The 24,657-nt window shown below is 35.5% G+C and overlaps 2 protein-coding genes and 3 non-coding genes across 5 annotated transcripts; 1 reads left to right on the forward strand and 4 right to left on the reverse strand.

Moving 5' to 3' along the window:
• The first annotated feature begins 14,089 nt into the window (after window positions 1-14,089).
• Window positions 14,090-16,145, forward strand: LOC123886451. Its single transcript, XM_045935766.1, has 8 exons — window positions 14,090-14,192; window positions 14,280-14,515; window positions 14,566-14,658; window positions 14,740-14,847; window positions 14,934-15,077; window positions 15,180-15,291; window positions 15,385-15,509; window positions 15,954-16,145. Exons 1-8 carry the CDS (start codon window positions 14,090-14,092, stop codon window positions 16,143-16,145), a joined length of 1,113 nt encoding a protein of 370 aa, XP_045791722.1.
• A 4,381-nt stretch (window positions 16,146-20,526) lies between these two features.
• LOC123882845 (40S ribosomal protein S9-2-like) lies at window positions 20,527-24,078 on the reverse strand. Its single transcript, XM_045931482.1, has 3 exons — window positions 23,915-24,078; window positions 23,444-23,825; window positions 20,527-20,889 (listed from the first exon to the last, which is right to left on the reverse strand). Exons 1-3 carry the CDS (start codon window positions 23,940-23,942, stop codon window positions 20,706-20,708), a joined length of 594 nt encoding a protein of 197 aa, XP_045787438.1. The 5' UTR covers window positions 23,943-24,078; the 3' UTR covers window positions 20,527-20,705.
• LOC123887840 lies at window positions 21,208-21,291 on the reverse strand. Its single transcript, XR_006801831.1, has one exon. It is a non-coding gene; the product is annotated as a small nucleolar RNA snoR31 (small nucleolar RNA).
• On the reverse strand, window positions 21,358-21,500 carry LOC123887876. Its single transcript, XR_006801865.1, has one exon. It is a non-coding gene; the product is annotated as a small nucleolar RNA snoR136 (small nucleolar RNA).
• Window positions 21,585-21,676, reverse strand: LOC123887762. Its single transcript, XR_006801760.1, has one exon. It is a non-coding gene; the product is annotated as a small nucleolar RNA SNORD25 (small nucleolar RNA).
• Window positions 24,079-24,657: the final 579 nt, after the last annotated feature.

A 24,657-nucleotide genomic window follows, 5' to 3' on the forward strand; every position in this document is an offset into this window, starting at 1 on the left:
TAACTTGGTTAACGGTAAAGCCAACTTCGAAAAACCTTCGATGAATCTTCTATAATAACCGGCCAAACCAAGGAAACTTCTAATCTCTGAAACAGATTCCGGCGTTCCCCACTGTGACACAGCGTCAACCTTCGCAGGATCTACCGCGATTCCTCCACTTGAAATTATATGCCCTAGGAAACTCACCTCTTTCATCCAAAATTCACACTTCGACAACTTGGCATACAACTTCTTCTCCTTCAAGACTTGCAAAACAATCCTCAAGTGCCCTTCGTGCTCTTCCTCGGACTTTGAGTAAATCAAAATGTCGTCAATGAACACCACCACGAATCTATCCAAAAATGAATGGAAAATTCGGTTCATATACTCCATGAAAACTCCAGGTGCATTGGTCACACCAAACGGCATAACTGAATACTCGTAGTGCCCATACCTCGTCCTAAATGCAGTCTTAGGTATGTCTTCCGTCTTCACTCTAATCTGATGGTATCCAGATCTCAAATCGATCTTACTAAACACGCAAGCTCCAACTAGTTGATCCATCAAGTCATCTATCCTCGGAAGTGGATATTTATTCTTGATCGTCACTTTGTTCAACTGACGATAGTCTATACATAATCTCATGCTTCCATCTTTCTTCTTCACAAGCAATACCGGCGCTCCCCATGGCGAAACACTCGGTCGAACAAACCTCTTCTCAAGCAGCTCTTCAAGTTGCTTCTTCAACTCATTCAACTCTGACGCTGACATTCGATACGGCGCCATCGATATCGGACTAGTTCCAGGTACTAGGTCGATAGAAAACTCTACCTCTCGCTTTGGAGGCACGTCAGATATATCATCCGGAAACACATCTGGGAATTCACAAACGATCGGTAACTCTTCTATCTTAACTCCTCCTTCGAGTTTCAATGATGCAAACATCATGAACATCTCGGCATGTTCTTTCAACGCTTCCGATACTTCCTTCCCGCTCATCAAATGCAAGTTCTCCTCCGGCTTCGGAAAAACAACGGCCTTCTCACGACAGTTGATATGAATTCGGTTGAAGATTAACCAATTCATACCAAAAATTACATCCATACCACTAAGTGGAATACACACTAAATCCATACCAAAGTGCCTCTCAAAAATGGTTACGGGGCAGTTACGACATACTTGTCGGGTAATCACTGAACCATTAGCAGGAGTTTCTATTTCCATCCTACCCATCATATCCGTTAAAGGAATACTAAGACGCTTCGCACAATCCAAAGAAATAAAAGAATGCGTCGCTCCCGTATCTATAATCGCAATTAAAGGAGTGTTATAGATGAAACACGTACCTCTAATGAGATTGTCCTCAAGGCTAGCATCCTCTCCACTCAAAGCAAACACCTTGCCCATCAACTTCTTGGGCTTCTTACAAGTCGGACTCTTGTGGCCTTCCTCACCACAGTTGAAACACACCACCTTTGTCCTACACACTTCGGTCTTGTGGCCCAGCTTTCCACAATTCTTACATCTATCTCCTTTCTTAGGGCAATCATAAGACATATGACCCCTTTCTCCACAGTTGTAACAACTTCCATTCGTCGGCTTCTTACCACCACTTGTATTACCCCTACCGCGGTTATCATAAGGTTTCCCGCGCTCTTGTCCTTTCCCTTTTCGGTCATTCACAGCCTTGTAGTAGTTCACCTTAGCTCTACCATCTTCATCACAAATCCTACTCTTGTTCACAAGTGTCGCAAAATCCCTTATCTGCGAAAATCCAATCATATGCTTGATGTCTGGACGTAGACCACTTTCAAACTTCACACACTTGTCGTTCTCCGCTTCCAAAGTGTTGTAATGCGGGCTAAACGCACACAAAGTTTCAAACTTGACGGCATAGTCAGCTACCGTCATATTTCCCTGTTTCAATTCCATGAATTCCACCACCTTCTTGTTCTTCACATCCACAGGAAAATACTTAACCAAAAATTCTCTTTTAAACATTGCCCATGGTATAGCCATACCACCGGGTCCTAGCCTCAACTTGGCATTCCTCCACCACACATTCGCTTCCTCACGCAACACATATGTTCCAAGGGTTGTCTTCCCTTCCTCGGAACAATCCATTGCTTCAAAAATTATCTCAAGTTCCTCCAGCCACTTATGAGCTGAAGGGATTTAAGAGGGGTTTTTCAAAAAAATTAATCCTCTTAGCGGAACAATCCCGATGAACGGATCTTGATTAAACCATTAATCACAAATCAACGAACACAAAACCACAAGTTTATGTGTTTACCTCTTGAAGTGCAGAACCTTTGAAGTAGAAACTATTTCTGATCACGAGCAAAGCAAGGTAGCGATGCATCTACTCAGTCCACACGAACAGAACTTCTCCGATGACCGGTGCTAGCCAATTCCACCAGAGATTCAGAGAGAACAGGGTTTAGAGAGCGGCGGCTAGGTTTCTAAATTTTAGGACTAACTCTTAGGTTAAGCTTATAAAACTTCATCACAAGGGTTCTATTTATAGAACCACTTGTGTGGTCATCAAGCCAAGCACTGCACCGTACCTTACGGTGGACCACATTTCTCTATTTTCATAAATTAAATAATAAGTCATACTTAATTATTTAATTACTAATAAGTCCTACTTATTATTTTATAAATAAGTCTTACTTATTTATTTCTCTCATCTATCTGTCCTTTGTGTGTGACCCTATAGGTTCTCGTAACGTTGGCAATAATATTAAATCACATATTTAATATTATAAACAGTGAGCGGTATCTAGCAACACATCACTGCTACCCAAGTGACGAGAATGTCATGTGATCTGACGAAACCTTTCCGTGATAACGATCGTGTGTATAATTATCCCTTTGCCCTTATATCTATATTGAACACAAGGCATAGATTGTGTCACCCTTGTATGGTTCAATATCTTATTTCTTGATCCCAGAATATACTGAGCAACGAATAAGCTCAATATCTCATATTGACTTAGTTCGGCGTGGCCACGCATTTTATCAGTCATATTCCATCAAGAGGCCTACAGATATTGCTCCTGTTATGTAGGAGGGGCAAATTCCATCTATGTCACTCATGTCCCTCAACATGATTTGTGGAGTACCCATCAACCGACTTTATAGTCATCCTGTTACGGACAATGTTTGAACGGCAACTAAGTACTCTACTCCACATCTAGGGTCCATAGTGGTTTCAGGTCGAAGGGTGGTATACACCATTATCACTATGAGAATAACTTATGACACTTTTCATAACATACAATGTAGCATTCTCATGGCGGGTCAATCCAATATAAATATTACTCCTAATATTTATATCTATGTGAAGACTTGATATCTCATATCCATGACTCGTGAGATGAAGTCATCGGTCTACTCACATAATAGTCTCTATGTTTTACTGTTATCCCACATCACAGTAAAACTTGACTATGGATACTTTAAGAATAGTGTCATTATGTTTAATGGAGTCTCACTATTAAGTCACACTTAATGTTCCATTAATTAGACTAGCTATTCTAGGGACTTTATTAGCTTGAAACAAACATAATAAAGAAATGCCTTATTATATATATTAAATATATAAATCAAAGTCATCATACAAAAGACGATTCTATCAAAATAGATTGGCTTTTAGGGCTTACTCCAACAATCTCCCACTAGCACTAAAGCCAATCAGATATTAACTCAACATCTATTGGACTAGCGTCATCATCAAGCATCTTCTATGCAAGATTTTCTATTAGTGGATAAGAAACTCTTTCTTATGTTGGTACACATTACATCTTCCAATTTACACTTTTGATCTTCTATAAAAAGAAATCAAGTGTCAAAACTTGTATTTGAATCGTTGGTGAGATCTGGTTTTCCGTTGCTTGCAAGATTAAACCATTACCATCTTTAATGAGGTCAAGGGAATCTGCAACGTAAGGAAAACAATTTTCTGCCTCATCTTATGAGACAAACGATTCAAATCATATATTTGACCTTTGTAATAGATATATCAATCTTCTGAAGCTTGTAAGCTTACAGATTTGACATCCGAGCATAAAGTTTATTCCAGACTACAATCTGGGTATACTGTTCTTCAGTTTTGGACAATCAATATCATTGTAACTCATTTACAATGATCATTTCCAGATCCGATCAAGAAGTCATCCTTAGTGATTTTAAGATAACCATGGATATTCTTGATGATGATCTAATGACAATCACTAGAAATAATTGGTACATATTGTTTATGCTAATAGCATATAGTACATCTGGTCTAGTACATATCATAATATACATGATCAATCCAATTGCCAAAGCATTTGGATACTTCTCATGCATCCCTTTCTCATCCAATGAGGTTGGTTATTGTCTTTGAGACAAAAATGCATCATGTGATGTATGCAATAATTTCAATAAAATTAAGCACATGAGGTGTCTGTACACTTCATCAAATTTGTACATAGGCTAAGGTTGATATATGTCAACAATCTATCTCTATAGATCTTGATTCCTAACTTTTAGGAAGTCTCACCTAAGTATTTCATCAAGAAACAATTACCTAATCATGTCTTACATGTGTAGTGTATGAAAATTGTCTTGATGATCAGTACGTCATCCACATACAATACCAGATTAATTTAAATACTCCCACTGACTTTCTTGTGTGCACAAGATTTCCTTTATTAATCTTTGTTTTCATAAAACTTGATCAATAAAATTGATAATTCAACTTTGAGAAATTTGAACAAATTCACAAATGAATTTTGTAATTTATATACTTTTCTAGCATCCTTTAGATTAACAAAACCCTATCTATATGTCAAATACATATGTAATGTCATTCCAATTAAGGAATAGAACCTCGTTATCTATCCGCCAGAAGTGTTATGGTGAGGCCATGTCCTTCAACTTTTGATAGGACATATTAGACTCATCTAGTTCTTGTGCTACTCGAACCGGTAGTCCAACAACAACCTTGTGGAATTCATTCGTGTTCTAATTTTGAAAGGACATGTGTTTTGTGTTACTTGAATTTACTCAAGTTTTACGTCACTCCCACTGTCTCTTTTAGAGACATATTTCTTCTAAAGAAATATTTCAGTTCATGTAATAAAACAACTTTTATCCTAGAGAGTGTCGTAAAATTAGTATCCCTTAGGTACTTCCACAAATACACATTCATTCAATTTGGGATTAAGTTTATCTAATAAACCTTACAATCTCAAACTATCATAAAGTCAAATAAGGTACTCTTACCTCCATATCGAATATGGTGTCTTTATGATTTGATTTATTGGAACTTGTTGTGGGTAAAGAATAACTGTAATTAAAATAATTTTTCAAAAAGAGTCGTAAGAGATATAAATGAACTATCTCATATGTAAACATGTCAAACATGATGTAATATAATTAGTTATTATTATACTTCTTATTTAAGCATTTACCATCACGACATGTTCGTATGGTCTAAATACTTTTCAAAATTTCCTTTACTTCATTCATTCATGAATTCTTTGAACAAATTCAAAGAATCATAGTTTGTGTCAAATACACATATTCACATCTATTAAACTTATTAGCAATGTAAATGAAGTAAGAGAAATGAAACAAGTAGTCCTTTTCTTGTCAATACAAGGTTTAGGCTCAATGCTTCTATTATTAAATGAAACTTAATAACAATTATTTGGTTCCATGTCAAACTCAACTTATACGATCAATGAAACTATTTCATTCTAAACGTAAGTTGACTTTATCTATAGTCAAATTTTTACTTCTTTAAAACAATTTCATATTTCAACAAATATGAAATTTGCATCTAGTATCATATACCTTAAATGTAAAAGTAAATAATTTAACTTTCTATAACAAGATGTATGAAGAAGTCTTACTTCTTTCTTCCATTTTGACTCTTTCAAAACTATTAGTAGTTTTTCTCGTATTTGAGAACAATTCTCAATATATGTACCAATTCAGAAACTCTTTTCCGAACCTTATGTCCTTCGTAAGGACCTTTAGTGAAATATAAACTATATGCCAAATATATCTAATTATGAAGATAAGAATATTTGTATCATGATTAAAACATATTTAACTAGGTCTTTAATTAAATATGCTCCCACTATTTTACTCAAAACAAATGACCCTCGACATTTGATTCGGAAAATCTCGTTGAAAATTTTCTAGTGGGAATGAGATCCATATTTCACTTTGTTTTAAGTCAGCGTTGGACTGATTACACAAAACGTAGTTATTTAGGTAGGAAACTGTTTCCAATTGTATCTCATACAACTCTCATATCCTTTCCGTTGGGAGAATAACACTTATTTTAATCCATCATATGGAATAACCCAACATTTGCTTCTAAAGTCATATAATCATATTATATCTTTCTTTAGTTAAGTTAAACCCAATAATTAGCAATCGGATAAACTGGTTATCTCACCGCAACTTATCAATATTGACAATGCACTTTACGTTGGCAAAACCTACATTAATCGATATTGATCTTGAAGGGTGCTATTCTTTGGAAAGCATAAAACTTAATATAGACACATCTTACTAGTATAGAAAATGCACCTTGCGTTGGCAAGACCTACATCTTCAATATTAGTCTTTATGAGTACTTGAAGGATTTTTAATTAAATTTGATCTCACCGACATGTGTATCTTATACACGCGTTTCACTTTACATGACATTCATGTAAATATGCGTTTAATAATTATATAAAACATACATGGCAAATATAATTAAAACATACATCTCATGCATCACATACATAAAATAAACATGGGTAGTATAGTTATGGCCTTCTAATAACGAAAGAATTAAATAAACTAATTTATTACAATTCTTTGACCCTCGAGCAGACTTCTCAAGTTACTCCGCCGGCGTCGTTGTTTGGTTTTGTCTCCGGTCATCTCATGAGCAATTTACAATTTACAAAATATTTAAATAAATAAAATAAATTGTCACGACACGCAGGCCGTATTTTTAAATAAACCACGACACGCAGGTCGTATTTAAACCAAACAAAATAAAATCAAACAAACTATGGCCATAACTATACACCTCTAATTAAAATTATAGTTATCATTATAAATTAAATTAATATATGTAAATCGGATTTTCACGTAATTAATTTCTACTTTAAAATGTTAATGACAATATCAATAATTTTAAAAGCATTGACTTTATACGTTTTGTTTTGGACATAAAGCATGCGTATATCACGCTATATCCAAAGCAGCACACAAAATATATATGATCATATCATGTATATACTTTATCAAATAAAAACAAACCAAATCAAATTTGAATATATGAAATGAATTTAAATAATTAATTTAAAATAGAATCAAACCTTTTGATTCACAATGGCTTTGAAAGTACCGAATCAATTAAGTTTAATTCAAATCTTTTAATTCTAAATTAAATATTTGGAATTAAATCTTTGACAATTCTCCAATTATCAAATATGGTAATTTAATCAAAACTCTTTTGATTCATAATCAATTTTATAGTATTGAATCATATCATAATAATTATGAGCCAATCGCAACAAATTACGGGCAATTGATTCAAAGATCTCTTAACCATTAAGAAAAATCAAATCACAGTTTTATTTGTCTCACAAATATATTTATACCACATATAGCTTCTGATTTGTTACCAATAAATAATAATATCTTTAATTCCAAATTAAAAGTCAAAATTAATTATGTGGCCAAATCAAATATCATATTCTGAAAACAAATCAATTTAATTGATTGCACTTAAAAACTTTTCACGGATTAGCAGCAAACAGGTTTGAGAAATTGATCAATACCAAACAGTAATACATATCACATGTGCTTGATTTCAAAGAGTCAAATTGGTTTCAAATTCACGTACTACCAATAAAAATTAAGGTACTGCCAATAAGTTTGAAAATCCTTTTGGAAACCGATCAAATTCTGATACATTAACAGAATTATTGTTCAAAAATTTCAAACATTTTGAAATTGATAAATCATGAACAGTCGAAGAAAACGAATGTCTCCACATTCACAGTTCATATTAATCCAATTAATAGAACAACCCAACCGTATATACGATTGAAAAGTTTCCTCAAATACATGAACAGGTATAGAAGAATTGTGAGTTGCTAATTCCCATGATTAACTATGATTATTTTGAATTCAAAATCTCAAAACAAATAATGGTAACGTGGCCCTATTCTTTTATTTTAAATTAAAATAAACAAAATTGAAACTCCTTTCAAAAGGCACTCAATAATCATGTAACAATCTTTCAAAACCAATTCTGATGGAAACTCATCTACGCACATAGTTCTCTAACGACATAGAATTTCCGAATCCAAATTCAATTTAGAGCATATGATTAAACAGTTTTAATCATACATGTATATCACTATATAGGAATATATCATAATATAATCATCATATATTATTCAGTTTCGAATTAATAATTTAATCGGAACCGGTGCTCTGATACCACTGAAGGGATTTAAGAGGGGTTTTTCAAAAAATTAATCCTCTTAGCGGAACAATCCCGATGAACGGATCTTGATTAAACCATTAATCACAAATCAACGAACACAAAACCACAAGTTTATGTGTTTACCTCTTGAAGTGCAGAACCTTTGAAGTAGAAACTATTTCTGATCACGAGCAAAGCAAGGTAGCGATGCATCTACTCAGTCCACACGAACAGAACTTCTCCGATGACCGGTGCTAGCCAATTCCACCAGAGATTCAGAGAGAACAGGGTTTAGAGAGCGGCGGCTAGGTTTCTAAATTTTAGGACTAACTCTTAGGTTAAGCTTATAAAACTTCATCACAAGGGTTCTATTTATAGAACCACTTGTGTGGTCATCAAGCCAAGCACTGCACCGTACCTTACGGTGGACCACATTTCTCTATTTTCATAAATTAAATAATAAGTCATACTTAATTATTTAATTACTAATAAGTCCTACTTATTATTTTATAAATAAGTCTTACTTATTTATTTCTCTCATCTATCTGTCCTTTGTGTGTGACCCTATAGGTTCTCGTAACGTTGGCAATAATATTAAATCACATATTTAATATTATAAACAGTGAGCGGTATCTAGCAACACATCACTGCTACCCAAGTGACGAGAATGTCATGTGATCTGACGAAACCTTTCCGTGATAACGATCGTGTGTATAATTATCCCTTTGCCCTTATATCTATATTGAACACAAGGCATAGATTGTGTCACCCTTGTATGGTTCAATATCTTATTTCTTGATCCCAGAATATACTGAGCAACGAATAAGCTCAATATCTCATATTGACTTAGTTCGGCGTGGCCACGCATTTTATCAGTCATATTCCATCAAGAGGCCTACAGATATTGCTCCTGTTATGTAGGAGGGGCAAATTCCATCTATGTCACTCATGTCCCTCAACATGATTTGTGGAGTACCCATCAACCGACTTTATAGTCATCCTGTTACGGACAATGTTTGAACGGCAACTAAGTACTCTACTCCACATCTAGGGTCCATAGTGGTTTCAGGTCGAAGGGTGGTATACACCATTATCACTATGAGAATAACTTATGACACTTTTCATAACATACAATGTAGCATTCTCATGGCGGGTCAATCCAATATAAATATTACTCCTAATATTTATATCTATGTGAAGACTTGATATCTCATATCCATGACTCGTGAGATGAAGTCATCGGTCTACTCACATAATAGTCTCTATGTTTTACTGTTATCCCACATCACAGTAAAACTTGACTATGGATACTTTAAGAATAGTGTCATTATGTTTAATGGAGTCTCACTATTAAGTCACACTTAATGTTCCATTAATTAGACTAGCTATTCTAGGGACTTTATTAGCTTGAAACAAACATAATAAAGAAATGCCTTATTATATATATTAAATATATAAATCAAAGTCATCATACAAAAGACGATTCTATCAAAATAGATTGGCTTTTAGGGCTTACTCCAACATGAGCTCCATCCGGGTTGTAACCTCCGGTAAATGTTGGCGGTTTCTGCTTCATGAACCTTTCCAACCTCATCTCTACCTCTCTTCCAGGTTGATGATCTCTAACCACAATGTTGGTGAGTGCGGCCAAAGCTTCCGCAATCTGAGCATTCGTTCTCGCAGCAGCCATGATTCCTGAACGAATCACAACTAGACGTTAGAAAGTACTAACAGTGTTCCCTACACATGCTCATACGGGGAAAAGAAAAGTCCTAATTGGTTCACATGAACCGACCTGCTCTGATACCACTATTGTAACACCCTAACCCATACTACCCTTAAAAACGTAATTTTAAAAACTTTTCAACAAGTGTAAAGGCAGAGTGCCACGCGGTAATTAAAACACAAGCATATACACAGAGCGTCATGAAATTTAACATGAAAAGCAACAGCGGATTCAATCAAACCAAGCATGCATATATATACATATATATATACATAAGCCATATTCATCCCTAAGGATGTCACTTATACAAGAACTAGCATATCAAAAGGTAACACCGATATACGATGAAATCCAAGCGTAACCCCGACTCGATGTTACATTACCAGAGCATTCACTATTTACAAACTCTAGTCAAAAGCTAGTACTAAGAGGAGTAATCTATGCTAAGTCTCCTCACCAAAAGGTATCTTCAACACCCAGCTAATACCGCAGTCTAAACGTCGGCACAGTCCTCAGCCTGAATATCTGAACCCCCAAAGGTCCAGCAAATAACACAAAGCAGAGAGTTAGAAAACATAATCGCATATCATACGAGCATAAGAAAGACCTTACACTTTCGAACTACATCATACATATTCTAACTCACGCCAAAACATCGCACTAAACGATTATCAATTAATAAAGTTCAACACCATTCAACCAGATAATGTCACATACCATTTATCAAATATATGCGCATTTACCCTAAGGTATCTAATGCCAATTAATTCACTGTCATGCCATCCCTAGACATAACTAAATGCATGTGGTACCAAAATGTCTCACCAACGGTGGACCAAGAACAGTTTTATATCATGCTGGATATGTCGGAACTTACCGAACCATCTTATCTCCCTTGGATAAGCCAAAACAGTTTTATATCCTGTTGGATAGCAGCTCTGGACTCATGGATTCATCTAATCCGATCCTCGGCTTCATTATGGACACATAATCCATTTTCGTTATTGGAACCCAAGTTTCCAATGTTCACATACAATCATGAATGCATGTATGCATACACATATCAACCATATGATATTCTCTAGCTCGAAGCTACTCTTTTATGAATGCGGGAACACAATCCTAACACATTCACTTAACATTGCAAATTAATGCCAAAACATAACATTGCTCACTTTAAGCTACAACTTATTGCATACACGTTTATCAATCATATAACGATTAACAATAAGCATTAACAGTATCAACATGTATCAACAATTAGGGGTGATCGTATCCGAACCAATCCAAAAGTAAAACCGCAAATTGAACCAAACCAAACCGAAAACCGCAAAAACCGCATTTGGTTTGGATGTATTTGGATGGCTTTCTTACTGAACCGCAAACCGCAAAACCGCAAACCGCAAAAACCGCGGATAACCGCAAAAACCGCATTAAGTTACTATTATATATTTATATTCCAATATCGTAAAAGAAAATATATTTATATTCCAATATACATGCCCAATTACCAAGTCAGTCGACCAAATTAATCGAACTTCAAGTTGTTTTTATTTTTTGTACTGAAATTTTATTTTGGTGTTGTAATGTTATTTTAAATAAACAAATTTTATCGGTACCGTGATGTTATTTTGAAAATTCAATTTTTTTATATATTTAAAATTGTAAGTTACTGTAATGTTATTTTGGATAAATAATTTTTGTTGGTACTACAATGTTATTTTGGAACTTCAATTTTTTATTTTTTTTTTATGCTTACAATTGTTCGGTACAATCGTTATGTTTTAAACCGCACCAACCGAACCGATCCAAACCGCATTGGTTTGGTTTGGTTTGGTTTGGATGACTTTTTAAAAATCAACCGAACCAAACCGAACCGCATGCATTTTTATCTCGCGGTTAGGATGACTTTTATGCTCAAAACCGAACCAAACCGCACCGCGATCACCCCTATCAACAATCATGTAAGGATACTCTAAAACCATGTTACAAGTGCCTGAATACACTTAGAAACATCAACAAGAATTGCTGTCACAGAGGCCTTCGCTAAGCGAAGCCTTAGCGAGACTTGGCGAACCACACCAGGAAGTCACCTGCTCATGGCGAGACTTGGCGAGACTTGGCGAGCTTCAACGAACTATTCGCTGAGCGAAGGCTTAGCGAGCCTAAGCGAACCTCACCCGGGAACCACCTGCTCATAGCGAGCTTCGGCGAGATCCAGCGAACCTGTTCGCTACAGCGAACCCCTGGTCGCTTAGCGAACCTCACCAGAACAGAATATCTGTTCTTGAGTTATCTAAGGCGGTTTAACCTCAAATCAACTCAAAAATTCATCTAAACATGTTATAAATTCATATAAACAGCCATTCCAAACATATATGGTATCAAGGAACATTAATCATCCCTTCCAAACATCCAAATACCTCTAACAATCAAAATCATGGCAATTACTTGAGTTTTAAGTAACTTTCTCAAACTTTTCAAAAATGATCCAAACACATACATATTCATCATGGAATCAAACTAGTGATTAACACATACAAAGTGATGATGAAAAACATCAGACTCACATACAAAAGCTTAATCAAAGTCTAAAAGAAATTGAGTGGGAGAGTTCGGGAACGGAGACATAGACAATCTCCCCCCTCCTTGTCACTCAAGAATCATGAATTCTAATCTCTTACCTTAAGCAAAGATGATGATCCAAGCCTTCTCTTGCTCAAGCTTTCTCTTAGCCAAAACCCTAGCTCTTGCTCTATCTTGCTTCTACTCACTCAAACTCAAGAAATGAAGTTATGATACTATTCATAAGTTGGACTTGCTACTTATACTACTTCTCATGTGTCATGAACCAAGCCCAAGTGGCTTAGGCCCATGCCTCTCACGCCCCATTAAGCCCAAAACAAGGTTCTCGCGCCTAATAACTTACGATCGGCTAAATAATTATTCGTCGCTCACTAAAATAATAAAAGCCAATTAATAAATAAAATACATTTAATAAAATATACGAATACGAAAAACGGGTCGTTACATTATATCTGACAGCTAGCAGACCTGATATCATGTTTGCAGTAGGAGTTTGTGCTAGATATCAATTTGAACCAAAGATGAGTCATCTGACTCAAGTAAAGAGAATCTTCAAATATGTCAATGGAACATGTGGCTATGGAATATTATACTCTCATGGTAATGATTCTACCTTAGTTGGCTATTGTGATGCAGATTGGGCAGGAAGTGTTGATGATAGAAAGAGCACTTCTGGTGCATGTTTCTTCTTGGGAAGCAATCTAGTATCTTGGTTTAGTAAGAAGCAAAATAGTGTGTCTCTATCCACAGCTGAAGCAGAATATATAGCAGCTGGTAGTAGCTGTTCACAATTATTATGGATGAGACAAATGTTGAAGGAGTATAGTGTCGAGCAAGATGTCATGACACTTTACTGTGATAATCTGAGTGCTATAAATATTTCTAAAAACCCTATTCAGCATAGTAGGACTAAGCACATTGATATACGACATCATTTTATAAGAGAGCTTGTGGAAGAAAAAATTGTTACACTTGAGCACATTGCATCTGAAGAACAGTTAGCAGATATTTTTACAAAGGCTTTAGATGCGAATCAATTTGAAAAATTGAGAGGCAAACTTGGAATTTACCTTTTTGAAGACAAATAGCAGTTACAGCATGTAATGCGTGTAACCACCTCTCACCTGTCTCTCCACTTAAAGTTACACGCTAATCAAGGAAGTTTTTATTCAACTTCCCATAACCTCTATCAACCACAATCATTTATACTCATCCATTATCTCTCTCATATTCAAGTTCTCTCCAACTTCCTCATCAACATTGTTCTAACTTCTATTTTTCTCAGAAAATTTAATTCAAACATCATGTCTGATTCTGCAAAATCCTCACCAACGATGAATGATGGTGGTCCATTGCTACAACAAATGGTAATCGATGCCATTCCTCTCAGCACCATACCTCCTACAAGTCTGACAAAGAGGAGAAAATCAACTGCAAAGAAGGATAAATCATCATGAACAAGTACAAATCCTTCTTCTCCTGCTTCGATTAAAGATTCAACGCGTAAAAGCAAGAAAGGGAAGGTTGAATCGAGTAAGCCTTTTACAATGTCTGAGCTTCACATTGATCCACTTCCATCAAGTGGTGTCGCAACGCCTGTCGCTAATCCTGCAGTTGAGAATGTGATCGCACCTGGTAAGACTTCTGTCAATATAGGTCTTAATATGCCAAAATCTGTTAAAACCCTAGATGTAGAGAACCCTGCTATATCTGGAAATTTGGGGAAAAATGTTCCTAACCCCCTATTACTGTTGATGCTAATATTGGTGCTTCTACTAAGACCAATGATGAAGTTGCTGCTGAGTCTCTGAAGAAAACAGGTCCTGAGACTCATGCTGCGTCAAGTGTTGTGACACCTGACGCTGAGCCAAATGTTGTGCCAGATGTTACCACATCCTTGGCACAAGAAAACCTTGTGGACTATTCTGAGTCTGATGAGAGTCCCAAACCTAAGTCTGCTGATGAAGAGATTGCTGCTGATAAGGATGTTAATGAAAATCCTGATGTTATAATTGTGAATGAAACAACTGTTAGTGATAAGTCTGTTCCTACAAATTCTGAGGCTAGTGTAGCTAGGAGGACTTGAAGTAGGGCTGGTAAAAGTGTAGAAACTGCTAACACACCTGTCCAAACACCCAAACCATCTAGGGATGGAAAAGGTACTGTAAAAAGCCCCTATATGGACCTCCAAAACCTGTGAGTAAGGTGGTTCCTAGAACTGAGGAGAAAGGAAAAGCTAAGAAAAGGAAAGCTCCACCAACTAGTGACTCTGAGTTTGAACCAGAGACAGATGTTGCTGCATCTGGCAGCACATCTAGGAAGAGTATAGGAAGAAAGAAAGTTCCTCAATCTGTTCCCTATGCTCCTTTGGATAATGTGTCATTCCATCTGGAGAATGGGTCTGCTAGATGGAAGTTTGTGTATCACAGGAGGTTGGCTCTAGAAAGGAATCTGAAAGAAGATATCCTTCAATGCCAAAGTGTTGTTGAAGCTATTGAATATGCAGGTTTGATGAAGACTGTCTGTGGTTTGGACAAGTGCTATGACAGGCTTGTCAAAGAATTCTTGATTAATGTGGCTGACAATTGTAATGATCCAGCAAGTCCTGAATATAGGCAAGTATTTGTTCGTGGGAAATGTGTCAAATTCTCACCAACTGTGGTTAACCAATATCTGCAAAGAAATTCTGATGAGGTGGCTGATCTAAAGGTCACAGACAATGAGGTATGCAAGGTCCTCACAGGTGGCAGGATAAAGGTTTGGCCTAGCAAGGCTAAGTTGGCTGCAACATCTCTCTCTCCATTTTATGCCATTTTAAATAGGATTGCTGCACACAATTGGGTGCCTACAACCCACTCAGGTGATGTGGCCAGAGGATTGGGAAAATTCATTTATGGTGTGGGTACTAAGGCAAAGTTTGATTATGGGTCCTATTTCTTTCATGAAACATTAAGCCATGCTATGACCTATGCTGTTGAGAAGCCAGTAGCTCTTCCCACACTTTTATGTAATATCATCCTTGAGCAGCATCCAGATATTCTGAGGAGTACTAATATTCCTTGTAAAAGGAAAGGATTGCTGACCATTGAGCAAAGGCTGCTTGAAGGAACAAATGTTGCAGCTAGTGTTGGCACATCTGTCCAGGCTGGGGTACTCTCTAGGAAGCAGATGATTGCAGATCTGACTGAGGCTAGCAGAGCACTTGAGGCCAGAAAACTGAAAATTGATCGTGTGATAGAGGCCCTTAAGGCTGAGGAAGCTGCTGAGACTGCTGAGGGTGAGCCTGATGGACAAGAAGGTGTGGAAACTAGTGGCTCTGATGATATGGTGGAGGACTCTGATGAAAGTTCTTCTGTCTGAGTTTCTGATGTTTTCTTATGTTTTTTGATGTACTCTTGGTATTTCTCTTTTGTTACTTTTGTGGGCTTGGCCCTGGATTTCTAGCACCTGTGTGTGCATTATGGTCTGTAATATGTGCACTCTAATACTTCTTGCATTATGGTCTGCTACTCTGTGTTTTGATATGCATCTTGTTTGTCAAAATTATGGCTAAAAAGGGGGAGTAGTGTGTGTGTGTGTGTGACAAGTGTGTGGACAGATGTTCCCACATCTGGTGACTGTTTCTGTGCTAATGATCTATGCTCGTATTGAGGGGGAGTGTGAGTAATATGCATGTGTTGAGGGGGAGTAGTGAATATTCTTTCTATCTAATGATAAGTATGCATAAATTCAGGGGGAGTGTGAGTGATAATATCTCTTGATCGCCTGAATGTATTTGATGACAAGTGTTGTGCCAAATGTAATGGCATCTAACTAATGAGTCCACTATTCACTATGACTGAGAATTTATTTTTCTCAGATGTTTATGGGAATTTATTTTTCCGGATGTTCTTATGATGAATGGATGTGCGTTAACTATTAGGAGTTTATTTCTCCCTTGTGTTGTTCCATGAGGCTAGTTGTGTTTTTATTCCGCTGTTGCATTGCCTCTGATGCTACTTACCTCTCTTGGAAGTAGTTTTACTATGTGTTACTTTCTTTCCTAGTTGTGTGATCATGTTGACTCGAAGGAAAGGTAATATTGTATCTCTCTATATACTGGTCTAATATTGTTTTAGCCAAAATTTGCCAAAGGGGGAGATTGTTAGGTTTTTGTATGTTGGCTACATTTTGCAAAAACATATTTTAGCCAAGTGTTGAGACATATGTGCTTACCCCAAGTGTTGTGACAAATGTGGGTACACTTTGGAACAACACCTGTCTGTGTATCTGTGTGCGCCAGCTAGCGGGTTTTATTTTCTACTCAATCTTTTGAAGATTTGATTGAAGAATTGTTTCAAGGTTTCTTACAGAGGAAGGCGCACGTGTTTAATGTGTTTCAGGAGGCAGCCAAACCCTAGTTATATTTTCTAAGGGAATTATATTTTTGGAAAATATATTTTTGTGCTTCAAAAATAGAACTATTATTTTCAAAAATATATCAGCTGCAGCTGCAATTCTAGAAGCCCTAATTTTGTCTTGAAGCCCAAGTCGTTCTACTACTATAAATACGAAGGCAAGCATGTGGTTTCAAGCATCTAAAATCGTGTTCTTACAAAGCGTGTGTTTTAGGGATTTTAGAGTGTTAATTGTGAGCCTTTCTTGTGTCTCATTGATGCAAGCTTAGGACCTGTGTTTATTGAGTTGTAAGTGTGAACTTCTCCTAAGCTTTGAAGTACGGAGATTGTTCTAGTGTGTTGTGTGGTTTGCTCACAAGCTTTTAAGCAAGAGTGAATCCTAGTTTTCATAGGAGTGTGTCTCCACCTTTTGTAATCGTTGAAGTTTATAATAACGCTGAGTGTGTTGTTAAGGTGGGAATTGGGACGGGGTCTCATATCTAGGAGTTCCTAGGTAGAAGTGTCATTGGGTAGTGATTAAGTGAGAAGTTGTAAACGGGTGAGTTTAGCTTCGAAGTAATGCTGCTGATAGTGGACTTCATTCCTGGATTGGTATCCCTCAGAGTAGGCTGTTAGGCTGAACTGGGTTAACAACTCTTGTGTGTTATTTACTTTATTGTCTTTATCGTTTTATGTTATTTGCTCTGTTTGTAGACAAGTGTTGGTGCACCTTTAACACCTGTCCACTGTGTTCCAGGAATTTCAAACATAAATTAGAGTTCTTTCCTCCGCCTCACTTGCGTTAAGTGACCTCTGAATCTCCCCCCCCCCCCCCCCCCCCCCCCCCCCCCCCCCCCCCCCCGACATCCCGACATATCTCCAATGCATCCGGGACATTATTTTCTTCCTGTTATGCTATCAACACCTCTAAGTTAGGTGGCCTTGGTGGTTCTTCCACAGTACGAGATGCATTATGGGATGTAACACTGTGTAAAACCACCTCATATATACAGCTTCATGGTCCCATGCGTCAAATGTGGTCCGTTGGTTTCTGTAAAATAACCCATCACATTTTCCCGGCCAAGTCCTAGAAATGACCAACCATGCCTGCCTCTCTGTCCCTTGTCATCTTCCTATGGTTCAAAGATTTTCCCTCGATTGGAATGTGCAACATACATTGGACACCGTTCAATGGCTAACTCACCTATTGGAAGGTGGAAGGTACTCGTTTCCGGATGCCATCTTTCAGCAAAAGTCGTTAGAAGCCCATGGTCAAGTATGCTATAATTGGTTCGGGTAAGCGGCCCCAACCCCGATGCTTCAATAGGAACCCAAAACCACGCAACGTCACGATTAGGCTTTTGGACGATTAGGCTTTTGCAACGTAGATTTTTCTTTAAAACCTAGAATAATCCAACAACACAAATATTTATTAACTAATCCTAATTACAATAACAACACAATTATTACATTAATAAAATAATCGTAGTTTTATACCTTGGGGTCATTAGGGTGTGCATCCCATATCGGAATCGCCCTTTGCTTATGGTACTGCGATAATAGGGACAAATCACTTGGTCCTCCTCCATAACCTACTTCTACATTTCGTTAAATTGGTGGTGCTTCTGCGTCATGTGTTCCTTGCACCGGAGGTGGTCCTTGCTTATGACGCTCTCTTTTCGCAACAGGAGCATTTGCAGCAAGCTCTCTACGAGCGGAACAATATACATTACTCTTTCTTCTAGGCCTACCTCTACCAAGATCTTCTTCCATATCTAAACATAGAAAAATAAATTCACAATCAATAAAAACATATAATCTACGATAAATTCAAACTTATAATTCAATCAAACATTTAATTCTTATACCAATGGAAACATAATTCATATGGAAAAACATTCCATTTGACTCAGACATTTTGTCAAGCACTTAGAGTACAATATAATAAAATTAACCTCATGTTCACATTTAACTTAATATAGAACATGCATTCATGCTAATATCTAACCAATGTAACTACTAACCGATAATCAACAATTTAACACAAACTCAGAGATATAAATTTGCTTAGGGAGGAACAAAAAACGCATAGAATTGAAAATGTTGAAGACGAACACATAGATTGATAAAAAAATGTACGGAACTTACTTGATGAAGTATGATTTGAAGTTGGATGTTGAAGTGAGGCTCAAAATTGCACAAGAGAGGAAGAGATGAGTTAGTGGAGCTTCATTTTTCAAAAAACGTAACTGAAGACATAAGTTGTGCTTCTGTTTCTATATCAGTTAACTCCGGTTAACAAAAATCGAAACATTTAGGGAGTGGTTTCTATTAACCGAAATCTTTAAATGATGAAAAAAAATCGATTCATAGAAACCGAAATACTTTGGGCAAACGTCAGTTAGGGGGTATAACCGAAACGTGGGGGTGGGAAGAGAAATTTTCATTGTTAGATGATTTTTAAAGGAACATAAAGGTCCCGTTTGTGTCAGTTTTTTTTTTTGCAAAAATCTATATATTTTTTAAATCATTTTTTTTATTTTACTTGTGTTTGTTTCAGATTTTTAAAAAAATCATTTTAGTAGAGAAATCATTTTTTTCCTTCAAAATGAACAACTATTTTCAACGGTTTTTTTAAAAAATCTATTTTTTTTTCAAATCACAAACTATGTGCAAAGTGAAGTCAATAGAAGAAAATAGATTTTTATGAATGTAAACAAACATAAAGCAGCTTTAAATTTTCTTCAAAATCTCCAAAAAAATCTCTGGATTTTTTTGGCATTTCTTCAGTTTCAATGTATTTTTATTTTCTTCAAAATCTCTCCAAAAAAATCTCTGAATTTTTTTAAAGCTTAAATAAACACCCAAAATGCCAATTGCATTTCTTCAGTTTCAATGTATTTTTTATTGTACAGTAGTTAGTTTTTTGAGAACTCCGTCCTTAATCCTTCAAAGACTGGTTGATGTTTAAAGGGTATAGTGGAATAAATAAAAGTTCATCCAAGAAACTTATAGGTATAGATTATTAAGCAAACTTGAACATCATTCAACTCTGTACTAAAAGACTTATACTCATTATAAAAAAAGAATTTCATTTATTAATTGTTTGGTTGGTGTCTAAAATGTCAGGTGTTTGTGTACAAATCATAAACTATATATCTTTCAACTATAACTTGTACGGAGAACAATTAAGTCTTGAATCAAGTTTAACAATTATAAGTTCTCAGAAAACACAGGACCAACACCGTAGTTAAATAAGTAGAAGCATTGATTGTGTGAATAAATAAGTATGTCATCAAAATAGCCAAATTCAAAATGCCATGTAATAATATTCTATTAGAAACACGATTAAGCAACATCAAAGGTATAGAAGCAAAACTTATTACTTGGAAAAGAAAAATTCATAAACATATCTCAAGCAAATATTTCCTCACACAACAAGATGGTAAATGCATAATAAAATATCTAAAAAGTCTAAGACAGATAAAAAAGGCCACCATAATTTAATCTTCATCTCTCGATTTAAACACAAGAAAAACACAATTTAATCTTCATCCTCTTCGTCTCCATCTCCACCAGAAGCCTTCTTAGCTGCAGCCTTAAGGTTCTTTCGCTTCACGCGACCAGGAAGACCACCACCAAAGGGACTTGTGAGTGAAAAGTCAATGTGCTTCTGTGAATCAACCCTCACCATGAAGGATGGGATGTTCACGACTTGCCTCCCAACCCTGGGTCATAAATAAATAAATAAATAAATAAATAAATAAATAAAAGAAGATATATAAGGAGCACCCCATAAGCATACATATAAAAAATCAGTATCTAGATTTATAATTAATACATGTTAAGATAATAATTTCATATTTCATATTAACAACAATTAAGGCACATCATCAGAAAGGAAATTTCATCTCATCCACAACATTTGTTGTGTAGGAAGGTGTCCTAAGATTTATTCCAAACTCATCACATGACCCAACAACATAAAACAATATTACATAACAACATAAGATTTATCCTAAGGAGTATGAAACTTAGTAGACAATGTAGATTCAGAAACATAGTAATATATCTTACATCACTAAATCAGATCAAGTGTTGGATTATATATTTTGCTTCATCCTTATCTACCATATATACTATAAATGATACACATTCAAATAATAATAAAATAAATAGATTTATAATAAATTGAGAAATTTTGTTCCCCGACGTCCAATTACAGCATTAGAATTGCTGTAGTGGATAGCGAGGGGAACACAATTATAGGCTTCAATAAAACATTGCAAACACATTACAAAAATATGCAAGCATTAATAAATTCATGATTTGAAGCCACTAAAACATACTAACTAATTAACCATAATATTACAAAAAAATTAAAACAACTTAAATATTAAAATTAAAATTGGGAGAAGAAATAGTTAACTCAGTCCCTTAGATGTTCAATAAATCTGCGATCATAGCCGCAAATCATTACAGGTCTGTGTCTGTATGTGACTCATCACAGTTAACTACCAAAACCCCATTTACTCAAATGATTCAAAAACAAAAAACCCATTAATAAAAAAAACGATTTTTCACAAAGAAATTTAAAATTTAGTTGTTCTAGCGTGCTCCCAAAACCAAAAAAAAGGGATTTTGGAAGTGAATTGAAAGAACAACACATATTACTATTGCTTCAAGGGAACGAGTCTGAATGGGAATTGAATTGATCCACATCGACCAGATAGTGAAGCCTACTACTAATTCCGAATTGCTACATTATAAACATGCTAAGAAAATAAGAAATTAAAAAAATTGAAAAAAAAAACCTAATTGAAAACCCTAATTTGAGAAAAGGGGCTAAGAGGAAAAGAAGTGGATTAGATCGGCGCATGAAGAATGTGTATTGTGTGGTTGGTTATATAATGAAATAGATGGTTGATCGGACGGTTAGTAGAAGAGTGATCGGACGGTGTATGTTGTTTTTGTATACATTGCTGGTTTATGTGCGGCTAGGTCAAACCCTAATTACCTTCACTCAAGCATGCTGAATAGGGAATACAGTTTGGTCTGAATTAGGTTATTTTTTATGGCCCATGAAATAAAATAGTTAATTTTTAGTTTAAAAGAAATTGGGCCTTGTGCTTTGCACCTCTATTTCTTCTAATATGCCTTTTTTTTTTGACAAACTCTAATATGCCTTTTTTAAAAATATCAATATATGGATGTTATGTTAGAGAATCTCAATTTCGAATTTCAATTCTTATATATTTGCAACTCAATGTCTCTACGACTGAATTATGCATAGAGGAACATTTTAGGTTTATTTAATTATGATGTGGGATTTAGTTTTCAAAACATCTAGATGTTTGTATCTCAATATTAATTTTGAACACACTCATGTGAAATTTATGTGGAGTACTTTTACATTTAAATTGTGTCAAAATCTTAAAAGGTAAGTGCAATGAAATCACCTTCAAGCAACAAAAAAAAGTGCGGCGAAATCAAAAATTTTAAATTGTGTCAACATTTTGAACCAAAAGCACTACCAAACATTTTGAACTACCAAATTGTACTTATATTCACTTCAATTTCACATTCCTTTACCAAATTAAGCTAACGAGCACTACCAAATATTTGAATTTTCCCACCACTTCTTACAAATTTAAATTTGGAGCAAAACAATTAATGAATACCATTATGGGCCCTGAAACACAATTAAACCCAGCCCAATGAACATAAATCCAGTTTTTTTTGTCGTAAATCAACTTGAATTTAACATCAAATTTTTATCAAACATGTATATGGAAGCAGATCACTTAATGATGATGATTGATGAGGATGATAATTTTGACCTTTCATTGGTAGACGATCTAAAAAACATGTTGGATGACTCAAATCTACCGTGCACATGGTTTAAAAAAACTCGAGATATTGTTGATGAAGGAGAACGTCCAAAGTTAGCCTTACAAGAGAGAAAATGATTCAACAATGCAAAACATTCCAATCGTAGATGAAGTTACGGGTTTGATAGTTGGTGATTAAGGCAGTACAGTAGCCACAAAACATGCAAGGAACACTAAAGAGACCAATTAAAGACTAGTTATGACTGTAAACTCTCTTCCACATATATATATATATATATATATATATATATATATATATATATAAATAAATTAGAGAAGAAAAAAAGACAATAAAATATGCAGAAAACACAGAAAGCATAGAAAAGAAATTATCATTATTATATATACAAAGGACAAGGAGGATTGATAGGCATTCAATTGAGAAAAGTACCTGATGTGTCTCTGCCTAATAAGAACCCTAGCATGATGAATAGACTTAGCCATGCCAGATTTGAAAACAAGAGTCTGAAGGCGGCGCTCAAGAAAGTTCTCAACAGTGAGAGCCAAAACATAATCGAGCTTATTCTGAGTTTCATCAAGAAGACCATGCTTAAACATTCTCCTTAGAAGTGCTTCACCCTCAAAGATCCGACGAGGGTTCTTCTCATCCAGTGTCAATAGATTCCTAGCATTGTTACGGATACGGCTAAGAGCATATTGAACTCTCCATAGCTCTCTCTTGCAACGAAGACCGTACTCTCCGACAAGCTTCAACTCAGCATCCAAACGTTCCTTCTCGTATGGACGACGTGGCTTCTTGAAGGTTTTCCCATCTGTTCAATCAGGAAAAAAGAATAAATAAATAAATAAATAAATAAATAAATAAATAATTGATAGAGAAACGGTGATGGAAAAGACTTACAGTTTCGATAATATGAAACGTGAACCATGGCTGCTGCTGCTGCTGCCGCCCGCCTGTGTTCTCTTCCGCCTCTCTCGCCGGTCGGTGTCTGTTAGGTTTTTGCAGCCGAAGAAGCTATCAAATGTTTCAGGTTTCTGCTTTTTAATTTAACCAATCTCAAAACCCTAATTCACAACATGGGCCGGACTTTCATTTTACGAGTGAATTGTTGGGCTTTTATGAGTTGGGTTGTTTTTAACCCGTTTCACTTTCTTTTTTATTTTCCTTTCTAGAATTTTTTTTATCAAATCAAATATACGATAATATCTCAACTCAACTATTTGCAACAACTAGAAAGCGACCTGTGCGTTGCACGGGTTTGGCAGAACGCCATATCTTTTATAAGTAAAAGGAATGTTGAGTTGCTCACAATCAAGTATTTTGATGATGTGGCACTCTACGAGAAAAGTTTTCAATCTCTATTAAAAAACTTTTTCATCATCTCCTTTAATTAAATCATTTTAATTTAAATTATCAATATATCAATATATCAAATTATCAAGTTTACAATCTCTATTAAAAAACTTTTTCATCATCTCCTTTGATTAAATCATTTTAATTTTAATTATCTTTAATTAAATCATTTTAATTTTAATTATCAATATATCAAATTAGCACTATATAACTTCTTAAAAGGGACCAACTAACTAAAATGAAAAATTATTAAATTAAAATGGACCAACTAATATATAAGATTTATATAA

Source organism: Trifolium pratense, linkage group LG5 (assembly GCF_020283565.1).
Source record: "Trifolium pratense cultivar HEN17-A07 linkage group LG5, ARS_RC_1.1, whole genome shotgun sequence".
In the NCBI taxonomy this organism is placed as follows: domain Eukaryota; kingdom Viridiplantae; phylum Streptophyta; class Magnoliopsida; order Fabales; family Fabaceae; genus Trifolium; species Trifolium pratense.

Excerpts from the sequence above, each read along its gene's own strand:
- LOC123882845 (XM_045931482.1), bottom strand. The coding sequence starts at position 23,942 with ATGGTTCACGTTTCATATTATCGAAACT. Across the intron at positions 23,826-23,914 it reads CGTTTCATATTATCGAAACT|ATGGGAAAACCTTCAAGAAG; the intron begins GTAAGTCTTTTC and ends CTGATTGAACAG. Across the intron at positions 20,890-23,443 it reads ATTAGGCAGAGACACATCAG|GGTTGGGAGGCAAGTCGTGA; the intron begins GTACTTTTCTCA and ends TTTATGACCCAG.
- LOC123886451 (XM_045935766.1), top strand. The coding sequence starts at position 14,090 with ATGTCTGATTCTGCAAAATCCTCACCAACGATGAATGATGGTGGTCCA. Across the intron at positions 14,516-14,565 it reads CTGGAAATTTGGGGAAAAAT|ACCAATGATGAAGTTGCTGC; the intron begins GTTCCTAACCCC and ends GCTTCTACTAAG. Across the intron at positions 15,292-15,384 it reads TGAAGCTATTGAATATGCAG|CAAGTCCTGAATATAGGCAA; the intron begins GTTTGATGAAGA and ends GTAATGATCCAG.